Source organism: Sesamum indicum, linkage group LG5 (genome assembly GCF_000512975.1).
Source record: "Sesamum indicum cultivar Zhongzhi No. 13 linkage group LG5, S_indicum_v1.0, whole genome shotgun sequence".
Classification (NCBI taxonomy): domain Eukaryota; kingdom Viridiplantae; phylum Streptophyta; class Magnoliopsida; order Lamiales; family Pedaliaceae; genus Sesamum; species Sesamum indicum.
Window position 1 is genome coordinate 17,506,241 of NC_026149.1, and position 14,485 is coordinate 17,520,725.

A 14,485-nucleotide genomic window follows, 5' to 3' on the forward strand; every position below is an offset into this window, starting at 1 on the left:
TAAATTTTTTTTTTGGTAGGGTTTGGACTATAATTTTTGTTTAATTTATATTTTGTATAAATCTCACTAGAAAAATAATGACTATTGGCTACAATTTTAATAGCTATGGATTAAAACTCGTGGTACATATTTTTTTATTGACGACGGTTAAATAAAACCGACGGAAAAATATAGGTTTTCACCATAATGGTAAAAATATTTGTCACGACTAATTTTACCCATGACAAATATTTTAGCCACCCTCGCTAACAACTGTTACATGGCCGTAGTCAATGACTATTTTGTTATTAATTATGATACTTTCCCATGATTAAATATTGCAATTTTGGTGGTGTCTATATGAATTGGTTCCCAGTTACAACTTTAAAAATGAAAACAAAAATTCATTTAATTGACCATAAATGCAGACCCAATTAATTAAAGATTTATATTATAAATATTATTACACACTTATCATATAATTATTCAAAAAGTAATATATTAATCACGTAATAAATATAATCATTTACTTACTATACATCATTATTACAGTTTGGATTCAGCCCACCTAATCTGAACAAGAATTTATGTTAATTTTCCATATACATGTTATTGGCAAGTTCTAGGAATTATCTCATTTACCGAACAATTCTTATCCGAATCATATCTGATGAAACCAAATCTTAAATTGTACACATATTGCACAATAAGTGTATTACATTTATCATATAATTGATTCAAATCTATCTGAACCTGATTTAAGTTAAAATTTTTGCCCGCTACCAACAACACATGAATGAATTATTTTGAGGTAGGTGAGCTGACCATGACACCCGACATGTTCACTATAAAAAGGGTCCAACAATGCAGTATTTCAGTCCCCAGGAGCCTCCAATCCGCCTGCCTGATCATTACAACTCTGTAACAATTAGGCAAAAATGGCTTCCTGTGGACTTATCAGAAACAACTTCTTCTCATCATTGCTTCATTCTCATGACTCCACTCCAACCTCCACCTGGTTATCTCTTCCTACCCAAATCAGGCAAAAGGTTGTCATATATAGCTTATGTTTTCGTTCGTAATTTGTAGAAATGCAACGTTGTTTCTGACATTTTCTTTCTGTTGCAATGTTTAGTTTTCTGGGATATCGGCTGTTCAGCAAGACAATTACGACACGAGCGAGAAGACGGAGAAGCTGGCGCCAAGGCAGAACGGACGGATAGTAAGCAGTCTCAATTTCAGCGGAGAGAAGCCGTCGACGCCTATTTTGGACACCATAAACCATCCCATCCACATGAAAAATCTCTCCGTAGAGGTAATAATCTAGACATATATTGTATGTACTCGATCAGTTTTTAATATCTTGATGTACTGACTACATTTTTAATGTATTATCTGCACACAATTAATATTTACTACATGATCAGGGAAAATTTATGTTTGGTCCTGTAATTTATGGTCTTTCCATTTTTGGTTTCAGTAATTATATGATTATTACTTTTGATCCGATAATTTTTAAAAAGTAGCACTCTTGGTCCCATGTTACCTTTTCTCAACCATTGGGATCTTTACACTTTTGGTTCTATTAATTACATGATTCTCACTTTTGGTCCCATAACTTTAAAAAACTAGTATTTTTTGGTCTCTAACTGAACCGTCACGTGCTCTTTTCCATTAAATGACTAACGGAAAGGTCCCATATGATCAAAAGCGATACTTTTTTAAAATTAACGGAAAAGTGATTGTTGTTTTTTGGGGTGAATGTAGGAACTAGAAAGGTTGGCTGATGAACTAAGGGAAGAAATAGTGCACACAGTGTCCAAAACAGGAGGGCATTTGAGTTCAAGCCTAGGCGTGGCGGAGCTCACAGTAGCACTGCATCATGTCTTCAACTCTCCTGAGGATAAAATCATATGGGATGTCGGGCACCAGGTACACATTTCTGACATGAATTGTTGTTAAATTCTAGTGATACGACGATGTTCTTGAACGTGCCAACTGAAAATTTATGACAGGCGTATCCGCACAAGATATTGACGGGGAGGAGGTCGAAAATGCACACGATTAGACAGACATTTGGGCTTGCGGGCTTCCCCAAGAGGGAAGAAAGCGAGCATGACGCCTTTGGAGCTGGTCATAGTTCAACTAGTATTTCAGCAGGTTTAGGTAAGCATATTATATATATATACACACACACATATATACACATACATTAGCAGTATATGTGTGTAAAAATATTTAAAAATTATAAATAATTAGTTTTTTAATTCATAGATTGGTTATCAATTAGAGGATAGTGGCTTTAAAACATAAAATGTGTCAAAAATTGAGGTTTGTAAAAATTTTAAGGGGTACTTCAATAAAAATATTGAAATTAATTATTCTGATTATCAAATTTTATTGAAGTGGGATAGAATTAATTAAAAAGGTAAATTTAGATATTCAATAATTGATAAATCAGCATTATCGTTTTTATAAGTATAAATATAAATATAGTTTTGTTTACGCTTATTTTTTTCTACATTAATGTCGAAATTGAAAGGTGAAAATATTAAAAAGAAACAATACTAATAACCCAAAAATAATTATTTATAAAAGGTAGAGATCCCGTCTTAAAAAAAGTGGTGGTTTAAAAACATGTTGGTTCGAATAATTAGTTGTCGAGTAATATATCACCAAATGTTACAACTTAGACAGATTTTGAAAATTATATTGTGATAAAATCAGAATTACAATCAGTTTATACATTTTTTTTATAATTTTGAAAATTATATTTAAATATTTAATTTATCCCTAATATTATGTTTATTACAACGATTAGTTAGTTGGATATTTATAAGTTATAAAGCTTACAATCTCGGATCGTGCATGTGGGCTCATCTTGGATGATCTGATCTCCAATATTCTTGATTTTATTTTTTAAATTACAATTATACCCTTGACTATTTTAATAATACCCATATGTATAATTATTTTTTTCACAATTATTCTTCGTATCAGCGGTTGTTTCTACTCATCAACAAGATATAATTAAAGTCGTGTTTCTGTGCATGAATTTACTCAGGAATGGCTGTGGGGAGGGACCTGTTAGGGAAGAACAATCATGTAATATCAGTGATCGGAGATGGAGCGATGACGGCGGGGCAGGCATTTGAAGGAATGAACAATGCCGGCTTTCTTGATTCCAATCTCATCATCGTCTTGAACGACAACAGCCAAGTTTCCCTGCCCACCGCCACCGTCGACGGCCCTGCTCCGCCGGTAGGAGCTCTCAGCAAAGCCCTCACCAGATTAACAGCAAGCACCGAGTTTCGCCAGCTTCGTGAAGCTGCAAAAGTACATAATCTTTTCTGTTTCCTTTGATTTGGATTAATTATATTTAGTTTTTCTTCAAAAATATAAAATTACATTTTTTCCTAAAAATATTTGAAAATTACATTTACTATTCGTTCGAAAGTTTTTCATTTACACCAAATTTCCTCTTATTGAAGGTTGGACGAAAAATGCTAATATTAATAAAATAATTTACATAAATTTTAGAAGTATATACGTATTTAAAAAAGCTGTGTAAGCGTAATTAACCCACTTTATAACTTATTCAATGTTTTGACAAATCTTGTCATGATCACGGACAGGACATGACGAAGCAAATGGGAAACCAGGCCCATGAATTGGCTGCTAAGGTGGACACGTACGTGAGATCAGGGATTGTCGGGAGACCAAGAGCCTGTCTCTTTGAGGAACTCGGCATCTACTACATCGGACCTGTAGATGGCCATAGCATCGAAGATCTTGTTTACGTTTTCAAGAAAGTTAAGGAAATGCCAGCGCCGGGGCCTGTCCTGTTTCACGTTGTGACGGAAAAGGGCAAAGGCTACCCTCCCGCTGAGGCCGCTGCCGACAAGATGCATGGTAATACATTACAACTTTGCATGAATTTCTCTTAGTTTTCTTGCTTCTACTACAACAAAACATGATAAAATTAGTGATAAAATATTAAATGTAGTTGTCCTCTTTTATTTTTTTCATCCAATTTTTGTATTGATTGATCATTTCATTATCCTTTGTTGGATTTTCATTTAATTTTTGTCGAACTGATTCCAATACCCTTTTGAATTATATATGGATTATAAGTTTATATATTTTTAATATATTTTTAAAGTAGTAATTTTCACTCACCGTATAGGGATTACATAATTTATTTTTATTTTAAATTGGGTATTAATAATTTTTTAAATAATAAAAAAATATTTATAATTATGTCAAATCTCAAAATAGTTTATTATATATGAAGGTGAAAATAATTTAATTTTATTTTGAAACTGTATAATTATTAATGACAAAAATCGTTTATAAAATTGACATTACAGTCAAATAGTGCACATGCATTTATATCGACATCTTATATCTATTCATAATTATATTTGTTGTCCTTGAATTATTACTATATATGTATCACTAATTATATATCTATATATACAGATAACTTTATTTAAAAACTTTTTCAATCATTGTTCGTGACAACTTTAATGCAAATATCGTCACTACAAAACTATATACGAAAATTGTTTTATGGACAAATAATTTTTCAGTAATGCGTAGCTACGAGGATTTAAGAGTGAGAACCCGTGTTTTGCAGGCGTGGTGAAGTTCGATCCAAGAACTGGACGACAAACGAAGTCCAAGTCGAAGACGCTTTCATACACTCAGTACTTTGCCGAGTCTTTGATAGCTGAAGCGGAGCAAGACGATAAGATCGTAGCCATTCATGCTGCTATGGGCGGGGGCACGGGGCTTAACGCCTTCCAGAAACGCTTTCCTAGCCGATGTTTCGACGTTGGGATAGCCGAGCAGCATGCCGTCACTTTTGCAGCTGGTCTAGCAACAGAAGGCCTCAAGCCCTTCTGTGCTATTTACTCATCCTTCCTGCAAAGAGGTTATGATCAGGTAAAGACAATTCAAACCTTAACATTGTAGGGGTCATGTGATTTTATACACATAATTTGTATGCGTAAAAGGGAAGAAAAAATCGTGTTTATCGAACATGCATGGCGTATAGTTTAGACAAGGTGGCGTATCACTGCAATAAAAGATAATATTAGTTACAAAATATTAATTGATAATTTAAAAATTTTTAAAAAAAATATATATTAAGTGACAGTAAGTTACGATAATTCACGTACTTATGTATGATTTTCTTGTGCAACGATTCCAAAAATTTGTAAATTTGACAAGAAGTTGATAAAATGCAGGTGGCTCATGATGTAGACCTTCAAAAGCTGCCCGTGAGATTTATCATGGACCGGGCCGGATTGGTCGGGGCCGACGGTCCGACCCATTGTGGAGCCTTTGACACCACTTACATGGCTTGTTTGCCTAACATGGTTGTCATGGCTCCATCAGACGAGGCAGAGCTTATGCACATGATCGCCACAGCTGCAAAGATCAACGACCGGCCTAGTTGCCTCAGATACCCTAGAGGAAACGGAGTTGGCGCGCTTCTTCCACCAAATAACAAAGGAACTCCTTTAGAGGTACTGTAGATTGATGCCCTCACTATATTTTGGGATAATTACACTGCCACCCACCAAAGTTTGGATATATTACCCAAATGTCCATCAATTTTGAGAAACTATACTATATTTCTTTCAGTCATATTTTGTATTACATATTCATCCTTAAAGACCAGAATGCTAGAGAATTTTATAATGTAAAAGATGTTTTCAGGGAACGTTAGTCTGGATTTTTCAAAATTTAGTTCTTTTTATAAGATAATCAAATCTTAGGGATGTCTATGTAATTATATTATGAATTATTCTGACTCAATTTTGGACAAGTTATGGAGGTAGCGGGAATAAAAATTTTCCGCAATTTTGAAATAATTACCGGAAATTTCACTCCACCTACCCTTACGCTCATATCAAATTCTTATTGTTAGGAAGAATGTATGATATATATAAAATAGAAATAATTACATCTATATCCCTGACCTATGGTCTATATACACAAATTATTTTTATCTTTTGAAAAATTATATATATAGTTATCAGAAATATCGACATCATTTGCATAAATCACTCCTGCCTTTTCTAAAAAAGTGCACATACGTCAACATTAATTACTCAAAACACAGAGGTAAGTTATGTAAATAAATTATAGATCTGGGGTTTATATGTAATTATTCCTATAAAATATCATCGTAAGGAATGTCATTGTAAATTCTCAAAATTGAAGAGTCTTTTTAATGATATAATCAAACTTCAGGGTTTTTACGTAATTATTAATTCAAATTGTTCGACATCAAAGTTAGCTAAACTATGCTGGTTTCTGAACAGATTGGCAGGGGAAGGATCTTAAGAGAGGGAAGTAGAGTAGCGATTTTGGGGTTTGGAACAATAGTGCAAAACTGTTTGGCAGCAGCAAAGCTTCTGGACGAGCACGGCGTATCCGTGACGTGACGGTACGCTCGATTCTGCAAGCCTCTCGACGGGCATTTGATCAAGCAGTTGGCGAAAGAGCACGAGGTTCTCATCACTGTTGAAGAAGGATCAATTGGAGGATTCAGTTCGCATGTTTCTCATTTCTTATGCTTGAATGGATTACTCGATGGAAATCTTAAGGTACAACAATTAACACCCCCACCCCCACCCCCACCCCCACCCCACCACCTCGAGTTCTTTTTTTATTAATATTATGTGTCTGTGTTGCAGTGGAGGGCGATGGTGCTTCCAGACAGATATATCGACCACGGTGCTCAAAGCGACCAGATCGAGGAGGCAGGGCTTAGCCCCAACCATATTGCAGCCACTGTATTGTCAGTAATCGGGGAAGGAAAAGACAGCCTCCATTTACTCAGTCTGTAGTTCAAATTACGATCATTTATGCATATATATATATAGTTTGAAATCAAAGGCTGAGGTTAAGGGCATTATTGTTTACTCCAAAAAATGTTATGTCCAGTGGTATATGTCCTGTAAATAAGGAGACAGCTTCCTCAAATATTAATACATCTTTTTTATTCTTCAGCATAAGTTGCATTACATAGTCTTTTTTTTTTTTTTTCATTTTCATTTGTAAATTTTAAACATACTCTTATTTCTTTTTATTTAATTGTGATATTTGATACGTCTCGTTCCTTTTTGGTGTGGTCGTATGTTTTATATTTAAACTGATGCAATTTTTTGAATCGGAACAAAATCTTTCAAAAGAATTAAAATTACGAAAAAGCACATCTTTAGCGTCTCCTATTTTTTTGGTCTGCTAATTTTAATTTAATTTAATTTATAAATTTTTTATTAGCTTCCAACTCTTTTAAACCTCCCATCCACTCTTTTAAGATCCCACAAAAATAGAAAAATGGTTATTGCTAGAAGATTTAAAAAAAAAAAAAACTATTTCTAATATTAAATTAGCATGATGAAGCTTCCTTTTTAATATTTTAGATAAATAATGCATTAAATTCTTACTCATTAGAGAAACTGTTACAAGTGATTTCTAAAAATTACTATGAAAATTGTTTGTAATAGAAGAATACTATAAAAATATTTGAAAATGTATTACAACACTGGGGTAGTAGTTCTTGAAATTTAGTGATTGTTTGAATTATTATAGTTGTTTATTATTTTATTAAATTCCTTTGAGGGTATATGTCACTACAAGAAAATATGTTATTGGGATGATTTTTAAGACAGCTAACATTTGTCCCAATTTTTATTGGAAGTTGGGATGATTTTGCGACGACTTAGGAGGAATTAGAATGGAAAGTCTCGCTCTAGCACCTACTATCCCAAAATAGAAGGTTCATCCCAAAATCAAATCGGAAAAAGTAACAGTTCGAAACCATCCTAAATGTCGTTCCAAGATTTTAGTGGGTAATAATTTGGGATAAGATGTGTGACGACATGCATGCTGTCCCAAATTTGGGACGACTTGAAATTTACTTGGGACGATCAAGAAGAGGTCCATTTTCTGAAGGGATATTCTTCCAAATATTGTCCCAAATAGCCGTCCCCAAATTGGTTCTAAACAGGGGCAAGTTAAAATTTTAAACATCTAAAAAATTTGGGATTGCTTTTCGGACAGTGGTTGGAACGATTGTTCTTCTGCCGTCCCAAATTCCATCCCATAGGTGGCGTCCTTTTCTTCCTTTAATAATAGCCTAATTTTTCAAATACGATATATCAATATCCGTAATATGAATTGACTTGAAATTTCATGTAAAGTAATATAACGTCAATGTAATTATATTTAACATCAGATTTAAAATCGAATAATTCTATCCCACGATTTAGTGTAATGATTGATTACAACAACAGTCTCATAAGTATGAGCATTCAATTATTGTGTTCATTCTTAGTAGACATATGACAATTTGTTTTTTAAATTTTTAGGCAATTCAATTGGTTAATTATACCCTTAGACAATTAGATGTTTTAATACATATTTTTATATCTAATTTTTTTCAAATTGATAAATAATTTTAATAATATAGTCTAATTATACAACTACGATATCTCGACATCTGTTATCTAGGTTAGATTGAACTTTCATGTAAAGTAATATGATATGAATGTGATCATATCTAACGGTCAGATTTAAGATTGGATGATTTCAATTAAGATTCACTATAACGATTGTTGATTACAAGAACAGTCTTTTAAGTATGAACATTCGATTATCGTATCCATTCTTCATAAACATATTATATATATTTTTTTAAGTTTTATTTATTTTAATTGAATTGTAACATTAATGTTAATATGTCATTTTATATAATTGCGTGAGATTTTATGAAAGATATTATTATGTTTGGATTTGTGTTTTGACCCATGCTCGAGATGGGACAAAACACAATCAATATTTGGACTAATAAAAGCACACCTTATCTGGGTGTATTTTTATCTTTATTGATTTTTTAGCCCAAAAATAGGGCAATATTTTTAAATTATTTTTGTTGGTTCCTGATTCCAAAGCAAATAGTTCTCTTTGGTTTTTTTATAAATTATTTGTAATTTATATATTTTATATATATAATATATAATATATGTTAAATCTAATTAATAATTATATATAAAAAATAATTATTAACTTATGAAACTAATGATTAAAAATATTTAATATCAATATTGGTGATAAAAAATATGTAAAACTTTTCTACCTCAATCGAATACTTTATCAGTTTTATATATTGAGGACAATTTACCAGTACTACATACTTAATTCAAATTTTTTATTACTTCAATTATCTATTAAAATTTATCACTCATAATATAAAGTCTAACAAATGAATTTTCAATACATTACTATAGTGCATTTAACTATTAATTACAAATTTTTGAACTTTCACTGTTTAAATATTTTGTACTCAAAATACTAATAACACATACTTAATTCAAAATATTTATTATTTAAATTTTATATATTATATTTTTCAATCCAAATATAAAGTCTAACAAAATAATTTTGTAGAGAATACTACAATGCATTTAATTATTCATTAAATTTTTAATTATTATTTAAAATATAAAAAGAATCCTCAACAAAGAAAATTATTTAACATAAATATATATACTATATTTCACTAACAAACAAAATACTATATACATACACACTTATATTAATAAATATATGTATATAAAAGACATGATTTTTTACAATCAACAGTGACATTTGTCTCTCAAATTTCAACATCAAACATACACCACTTATTTTAAACTATTTTATATTATATCAAAATACAAATCCAAATATACAATCTATCTCAAACGCATACTTATCTATCTTTATTTTTCTTTCTCTATTTTCAAAACACCAAAACAAACTACTCAAAATAGAAATTCAAATACTATGTATATTTTTTAATTTTTTAAATTAATAAATATTTTGGAATGGTGTTTGGGACGGTGTTGTTAAATACGAAATTGTTTAATTAAATAATTATTGTTGGGACGACATTTCAACATTTTCTCTTCATTTTCTTCCCCCAAATTCCTAACCACCCCCCTCCCCCCTCAATTGTCTCTCTCTCTCTCTCTCAGTTGCCGCACAACCCACCACCACCCGGCGCCCACCGACACACATGTACACCGTTTTACCAATTGACAAAACTGTCCAAAAATCCTCTAAAATATTTTGGGATGAGCTTTTTATAGGCGGACATTGTTTCATCTCAAAGTTGTCCTAAATCCGTTCCAACAGTGAATGGGACGATGAGCCATTCCAAGATCTGTCCCAATAAAGCTATTTTTTGTAGTGATTTTATAATGATCCTTAGAAAATAAATTAATATCAAGACAAAAATATTTTACTACTGTTGTTGCTTAATGTATTGCCCTTCTTATCACATATTTCTTGAATTTTCTTGTGGTTCTATTTGATGCATATCTGGTATGCATAGGGGATTAAGAGCTGAGATGCTTGTTTTTTATGTATTTTGTAGAGATGTTGGAAAACCACACAATAATAGAAAATTGTGAGCTCTTGGTATGCATATACTATGAAAATTAAATACATGTTTAATTAAATAACCGAAAGTTGTGTTGTATTAGTTGATAGGGGATTTGTATTTTTGCATAGCGGATAGGCATATGGGATTTGTATTTTTGTTGTTCACGTAATTGATTAAATATATTTGTTAAATATATATTACTTGAATGTATTTATTGTTGGGCTTTTAGCTTTCAGATGCCTCAAAGGTCTGCTCCACTGGTCCCATGACGTGGCAAGAGACGTGGGCATGGGCAGGTGGTCAGAAGCATCAATACACCCCATTGTGCCACCTCTGATCCCTCCTTTAACTATCCACCGCATCACAAAGCCCGTCAATGGACTCAATGTAGCATTCACCCTAGTAGTTAGGTTAGGATTTTTTATGTTTTTATTTTGAAATTCATTACAATACATTGTATTTTAATTATTTTAGTTAATTTTAATTTCTTTAATTTGAAAAGTATCGTCTTTAATTATAAATTGAATACAGTAAGATTTCACCCAATAAAAAATATAAAAAGAAAACCAATTTTTTTCTTCCAAAATTAACTAAAAATATGAACGAAATTTGGGACGATATTCCTTCCCAAATAAAAAAAGAAAACACGTCTCGAAGGTTGTCCAAAATGTCTTCCCAATAACCATTTAAAAATAATACGTCCGATTTAAAATTTACGTTCCAAACTATTCATAAGGTTGATCTAAACTTTTCTTTTTAATTAATTGTCCTTTGGATCTATTTTTCAACGGCTTTGGTAGATTGTCCCAAATTTCGCTCCAAATTATAGGACGGTTTTCACCAATCATCCAAAATATTTCAGGACGGGGCATTTTCACATGGACATTGGTTCGTCCCTGTAGAGTGGATATCAGACGAATCCTAACAACTGTTACAAAGATTTGGAGTACAAAATTCCTTAATATATACAAACCAATATATTACAGAAATAAAGAAACAATGACAGTGATAAGAGAACTAAAAGAAAAATAAATACTGTTAACAGATGATCGGCCCAAAATCTGTCAGATCCAACTAGAAAGGGACACGGTCACAAAAGTTCCATACCCAAAAGCACCAAGCTACAGTAACACCACGGATCACCGGCAAACCCAGACCACACAAACTGATCACTAAGATCACTTAGAAGCCTCACAACTCATGTTTTTCACAGACAAGAGGAGTAAGAGAGCTTTTCAGTATCTGTTTCGAGAAAGGAGAAGGGATACCCCTATTATATACGGTCGAGAGAAGAGGTGAGGATGGAAGGCCATTGAAGCTTTCCTTAAACCATTGGGTCGGTTTAGGAAATGTTCCATGGAAACCGGTGAGAGAGAAGGGAAGAAATCTCAGAGAGATTACAAAGAGATTTAGAGAGGATGAAGCAGTCGGCGCAAGAGAAGAAATGAGAGTTAGGGCAACACTGAGTAAATATAAGTACCAGGTAAGTAGGTCGGATCATGGGCTGGTTCTTGTGGGCTGCCGGGTGGCTTGGACTTGGGCCTATAAGTGGCCTACCAGAAATAAGGTCATGGGTCATACTATTAACACACTTCACCATGTACCAGACCTTAATAAAAGGTACTGGGTCCTGGAGTTTAATTTGGATCTGGCTTCTCATCATAGCCTTTGGCCCCGCTCCCTTGTTCCTGCAAAGGAAACAACATCTTACCTGCAATACAACTAGTCAGGAGTGAGATTTAAAATTATTTAGACAATTAAGAAACTTTTCAACAGGGAGACACTTAGTACCCATATCTGCTGGGTTTTCCTCAGATTTAACCTTTTCTAATTTGATAACCTCTTTGCTAACAATGTCACGAATAAAATGAAACCTTACATCAATGTGTTTAGTCCTATCGTGAAAAACAGGATTTCTACAAAGTTGGATTGAAGATTGACTATCTGAGAAAACAATGAGTTTGTTTTTGAGAAAATCAATTTCTTTAATGAGGCCTTCAAGCCAAATCGCTTCTTTAAACGCTTCAGTCGTAGCAATATATTCGGCCTCAGTGGTAGACAATGCAACAATATGTTGTAGTTGGGACTTCCAACTTATGCATGAGCCACACAAAGTGAAGATGTATGAAGTGGTGGATCTTCTACTATCCTTTTTATTTGCATAATTAGAATCCACATAACCAACAAGATTAATAGAATCAGAGAACTTGGAGAAGTTTATACCTATATTGTCAGTACCACGCAGATACCTTAGAAGCCATTTTAGGGCCTCCCAATGGGGAGGTCCAGGATTTGACATGTACCTGCTTAAACAACTTATAGCATATACAATATCAGGTCTAGTACATACCATAAGAAACATTATAGACCCAATGACATTAGAATAAGGGATCTTACTCATTTTCTCTTTTTTAGAAGTAGTTTTTGGACACTGATCTTTACATAATTGAAAATAAGCAGCTAATGGCACAAAAATGGGTTTAGAGTTTTCCATAGAAAACTTTTTCAAAATGGAATGAATGTAGGATTTTTTATTTAAAAGGATTGAAAAACTTTTTCTATTTCTACAAATATCCTTGCCAAGAATTCTTTTTGCGTCACCAAGGTTTTCATTTCAAAGTTTTTGGAAAGGTCCTTTTTTAATGATTCAACGAGTTTAATGCTAGAACTAGCAATGAGCATGCCATCAACATATAACACAAGAAAAATAGGCACATCATTCAAAATCTTGAAATACAGACAATGGTCGTAATCACTGCTTTTAAAATTTAGTGAAAGCATGAACATATCAAACTTTTTGTTCCATTGTCTTGGTGACTGTTTCAAACCATATAAAGATCTCTTTAACAAGCAAACATGATTGGGTTTGTTTTTATCAATAAAGCCAACAGGTTGTCGCATATAGATGCATTCATCAAGATCACCATGCAAGAAGGCAGTTTTGACATCCATTTGTTTCAATTCCCAATCAAAATGAGCAGTAAGAGCAAGGATAACACGTACAGTAGTGTATTTGACAACAGGTGAAAAAAATTCGTTATAGTCTATCCCTTCCTTTTGAGTGAACCCTTTGGCTACTAATCTAGCTTTATATTTTAAAGGGTATTCTTGTTTGATTGTAAAGATCCATTTGCAATTTACTAAGGAACAATCTTTTGGTTTAGGCACTAGATCCCAAGTATGGTTGTCTTTTAAAAACTTCATCTCCTCATTCATGGCATTAAGTCATTCTTTGGACTTAAGAGCTTCGTCTATGTTTGAAGGTTCAAATTTTCGTTCAAAATTTTCAATGTTGAGTGCTACTTGAAAATCATTAAGCCTAGAGGGGATCTTCCATTCTCTTCTACCCCTATTTCGCGCTAGTTGGTAATTTTCTAAGGGGTTTTCTAAGGGTTCTTCTTCTAAGTTTTGTTGATCAATATTCTCTATTACATTCTCTCCCTCTTCTTGGTTTATCCTCCACCTTATTAAAGGTCATATCATTAGGTTCTATTTCGGGTTTAGAAAGACAAGGTATCTCATTCTCATTAAAGGTCACATTTCTGCTAATAATGATCTTAAACTTAGGTTGGTTACGAACCCACAACCTATACCCTTTAACCCCATCAGGATAACCAATAAAAACACATTTCATAGAACGAGGTTCAAGTTTATCAGAATTCTGATGAACAAAAGCAGAGCAACCAAAAGTACGTAAAAGAGAAACATCAGGCTTCTTACGACTCCAAACAGTTTCAGGAGACTTGCCTAATAATGGCACAGAAGGAGACATATTTACCAAGTATGTAGCAGTTAAAACTGCTTCACCCCAAAATGATTTATGTAGGCCAGAACTAATCAGCAAACATCTAACTTTCTCAAGCAAAGTACGATTCATACGTTCAACAACACCATTTTGCTCTAGGGTGTAGGGATTGGTCCTGTGTCTCTTAATCCCAAATTTATCACAAAGATAATCAAAGTTTTTATTGCAAAACTCAAGTCCGTTATCAGTATACAAGGATTTAAGTCTTTTTTCAGTTTGGTTTTCAACAAGAGCTTTCCACTTCTCAAATTTTT

At 32.9% G+C, this 14,485-nt stretch overlaps 1 protein-coding gene across 1 annotated transcript; it reads left to right on the forward strand.

Annotated features, from left to right (window-relative positions):
• On the forward strand, positions 850-7,007 carry LOC105162862 (probable 1-deoxy-D-xylulose-5-phosphate synthase 2, chloroplastic). Its single transcript, XM_020693653.1, has 10 exons — positions 850-1,028; positions 1,115-1,294; positions 1,747-1,911; positions 1,995-2,145; positions 3,044-3,315; positions 3,615-3,891; positions 4,619-4,926; positions 5,232-5,513; positions 6,315-6,599; positions 6,690-7,007. Exons 1-9 carry the CDS (start codon positions 918-920, stop codon positions 6,435-6,437), a joined length of 1,869 nt encoding a protein of 622 aa, XP_020549312.1. The 5' UTR covers positions 850-917; the 3' UTR covers positions 6,438-6,599; positions 6,690-7,007.

Excerpts from the sequence above, each read along its gene's own strand:
- LOC105162862 (XM_020693653.1), top strand. The coding sequence starts at position 918 with ATGGCTTCCTGTGGACTTATCAGAAACAACTTCTTCTCATCATTGCTT. Across the intron at positions 3,892-4,618 it reads CGCTGCCGACAAGATGCATG|GCGTGGTGAAGTTCGATCCA; the intron begins GTAATACATTAC and ends CGTGTTTTGCAG. Across the intron at positions 5,514-6,314 it reads ACAAAGGAACTCCTTTAGAG|ATTGGCAGGGGAAGGATCTT; the intron begins GTACTGTAGATT and ends GTTTCTGAACAG.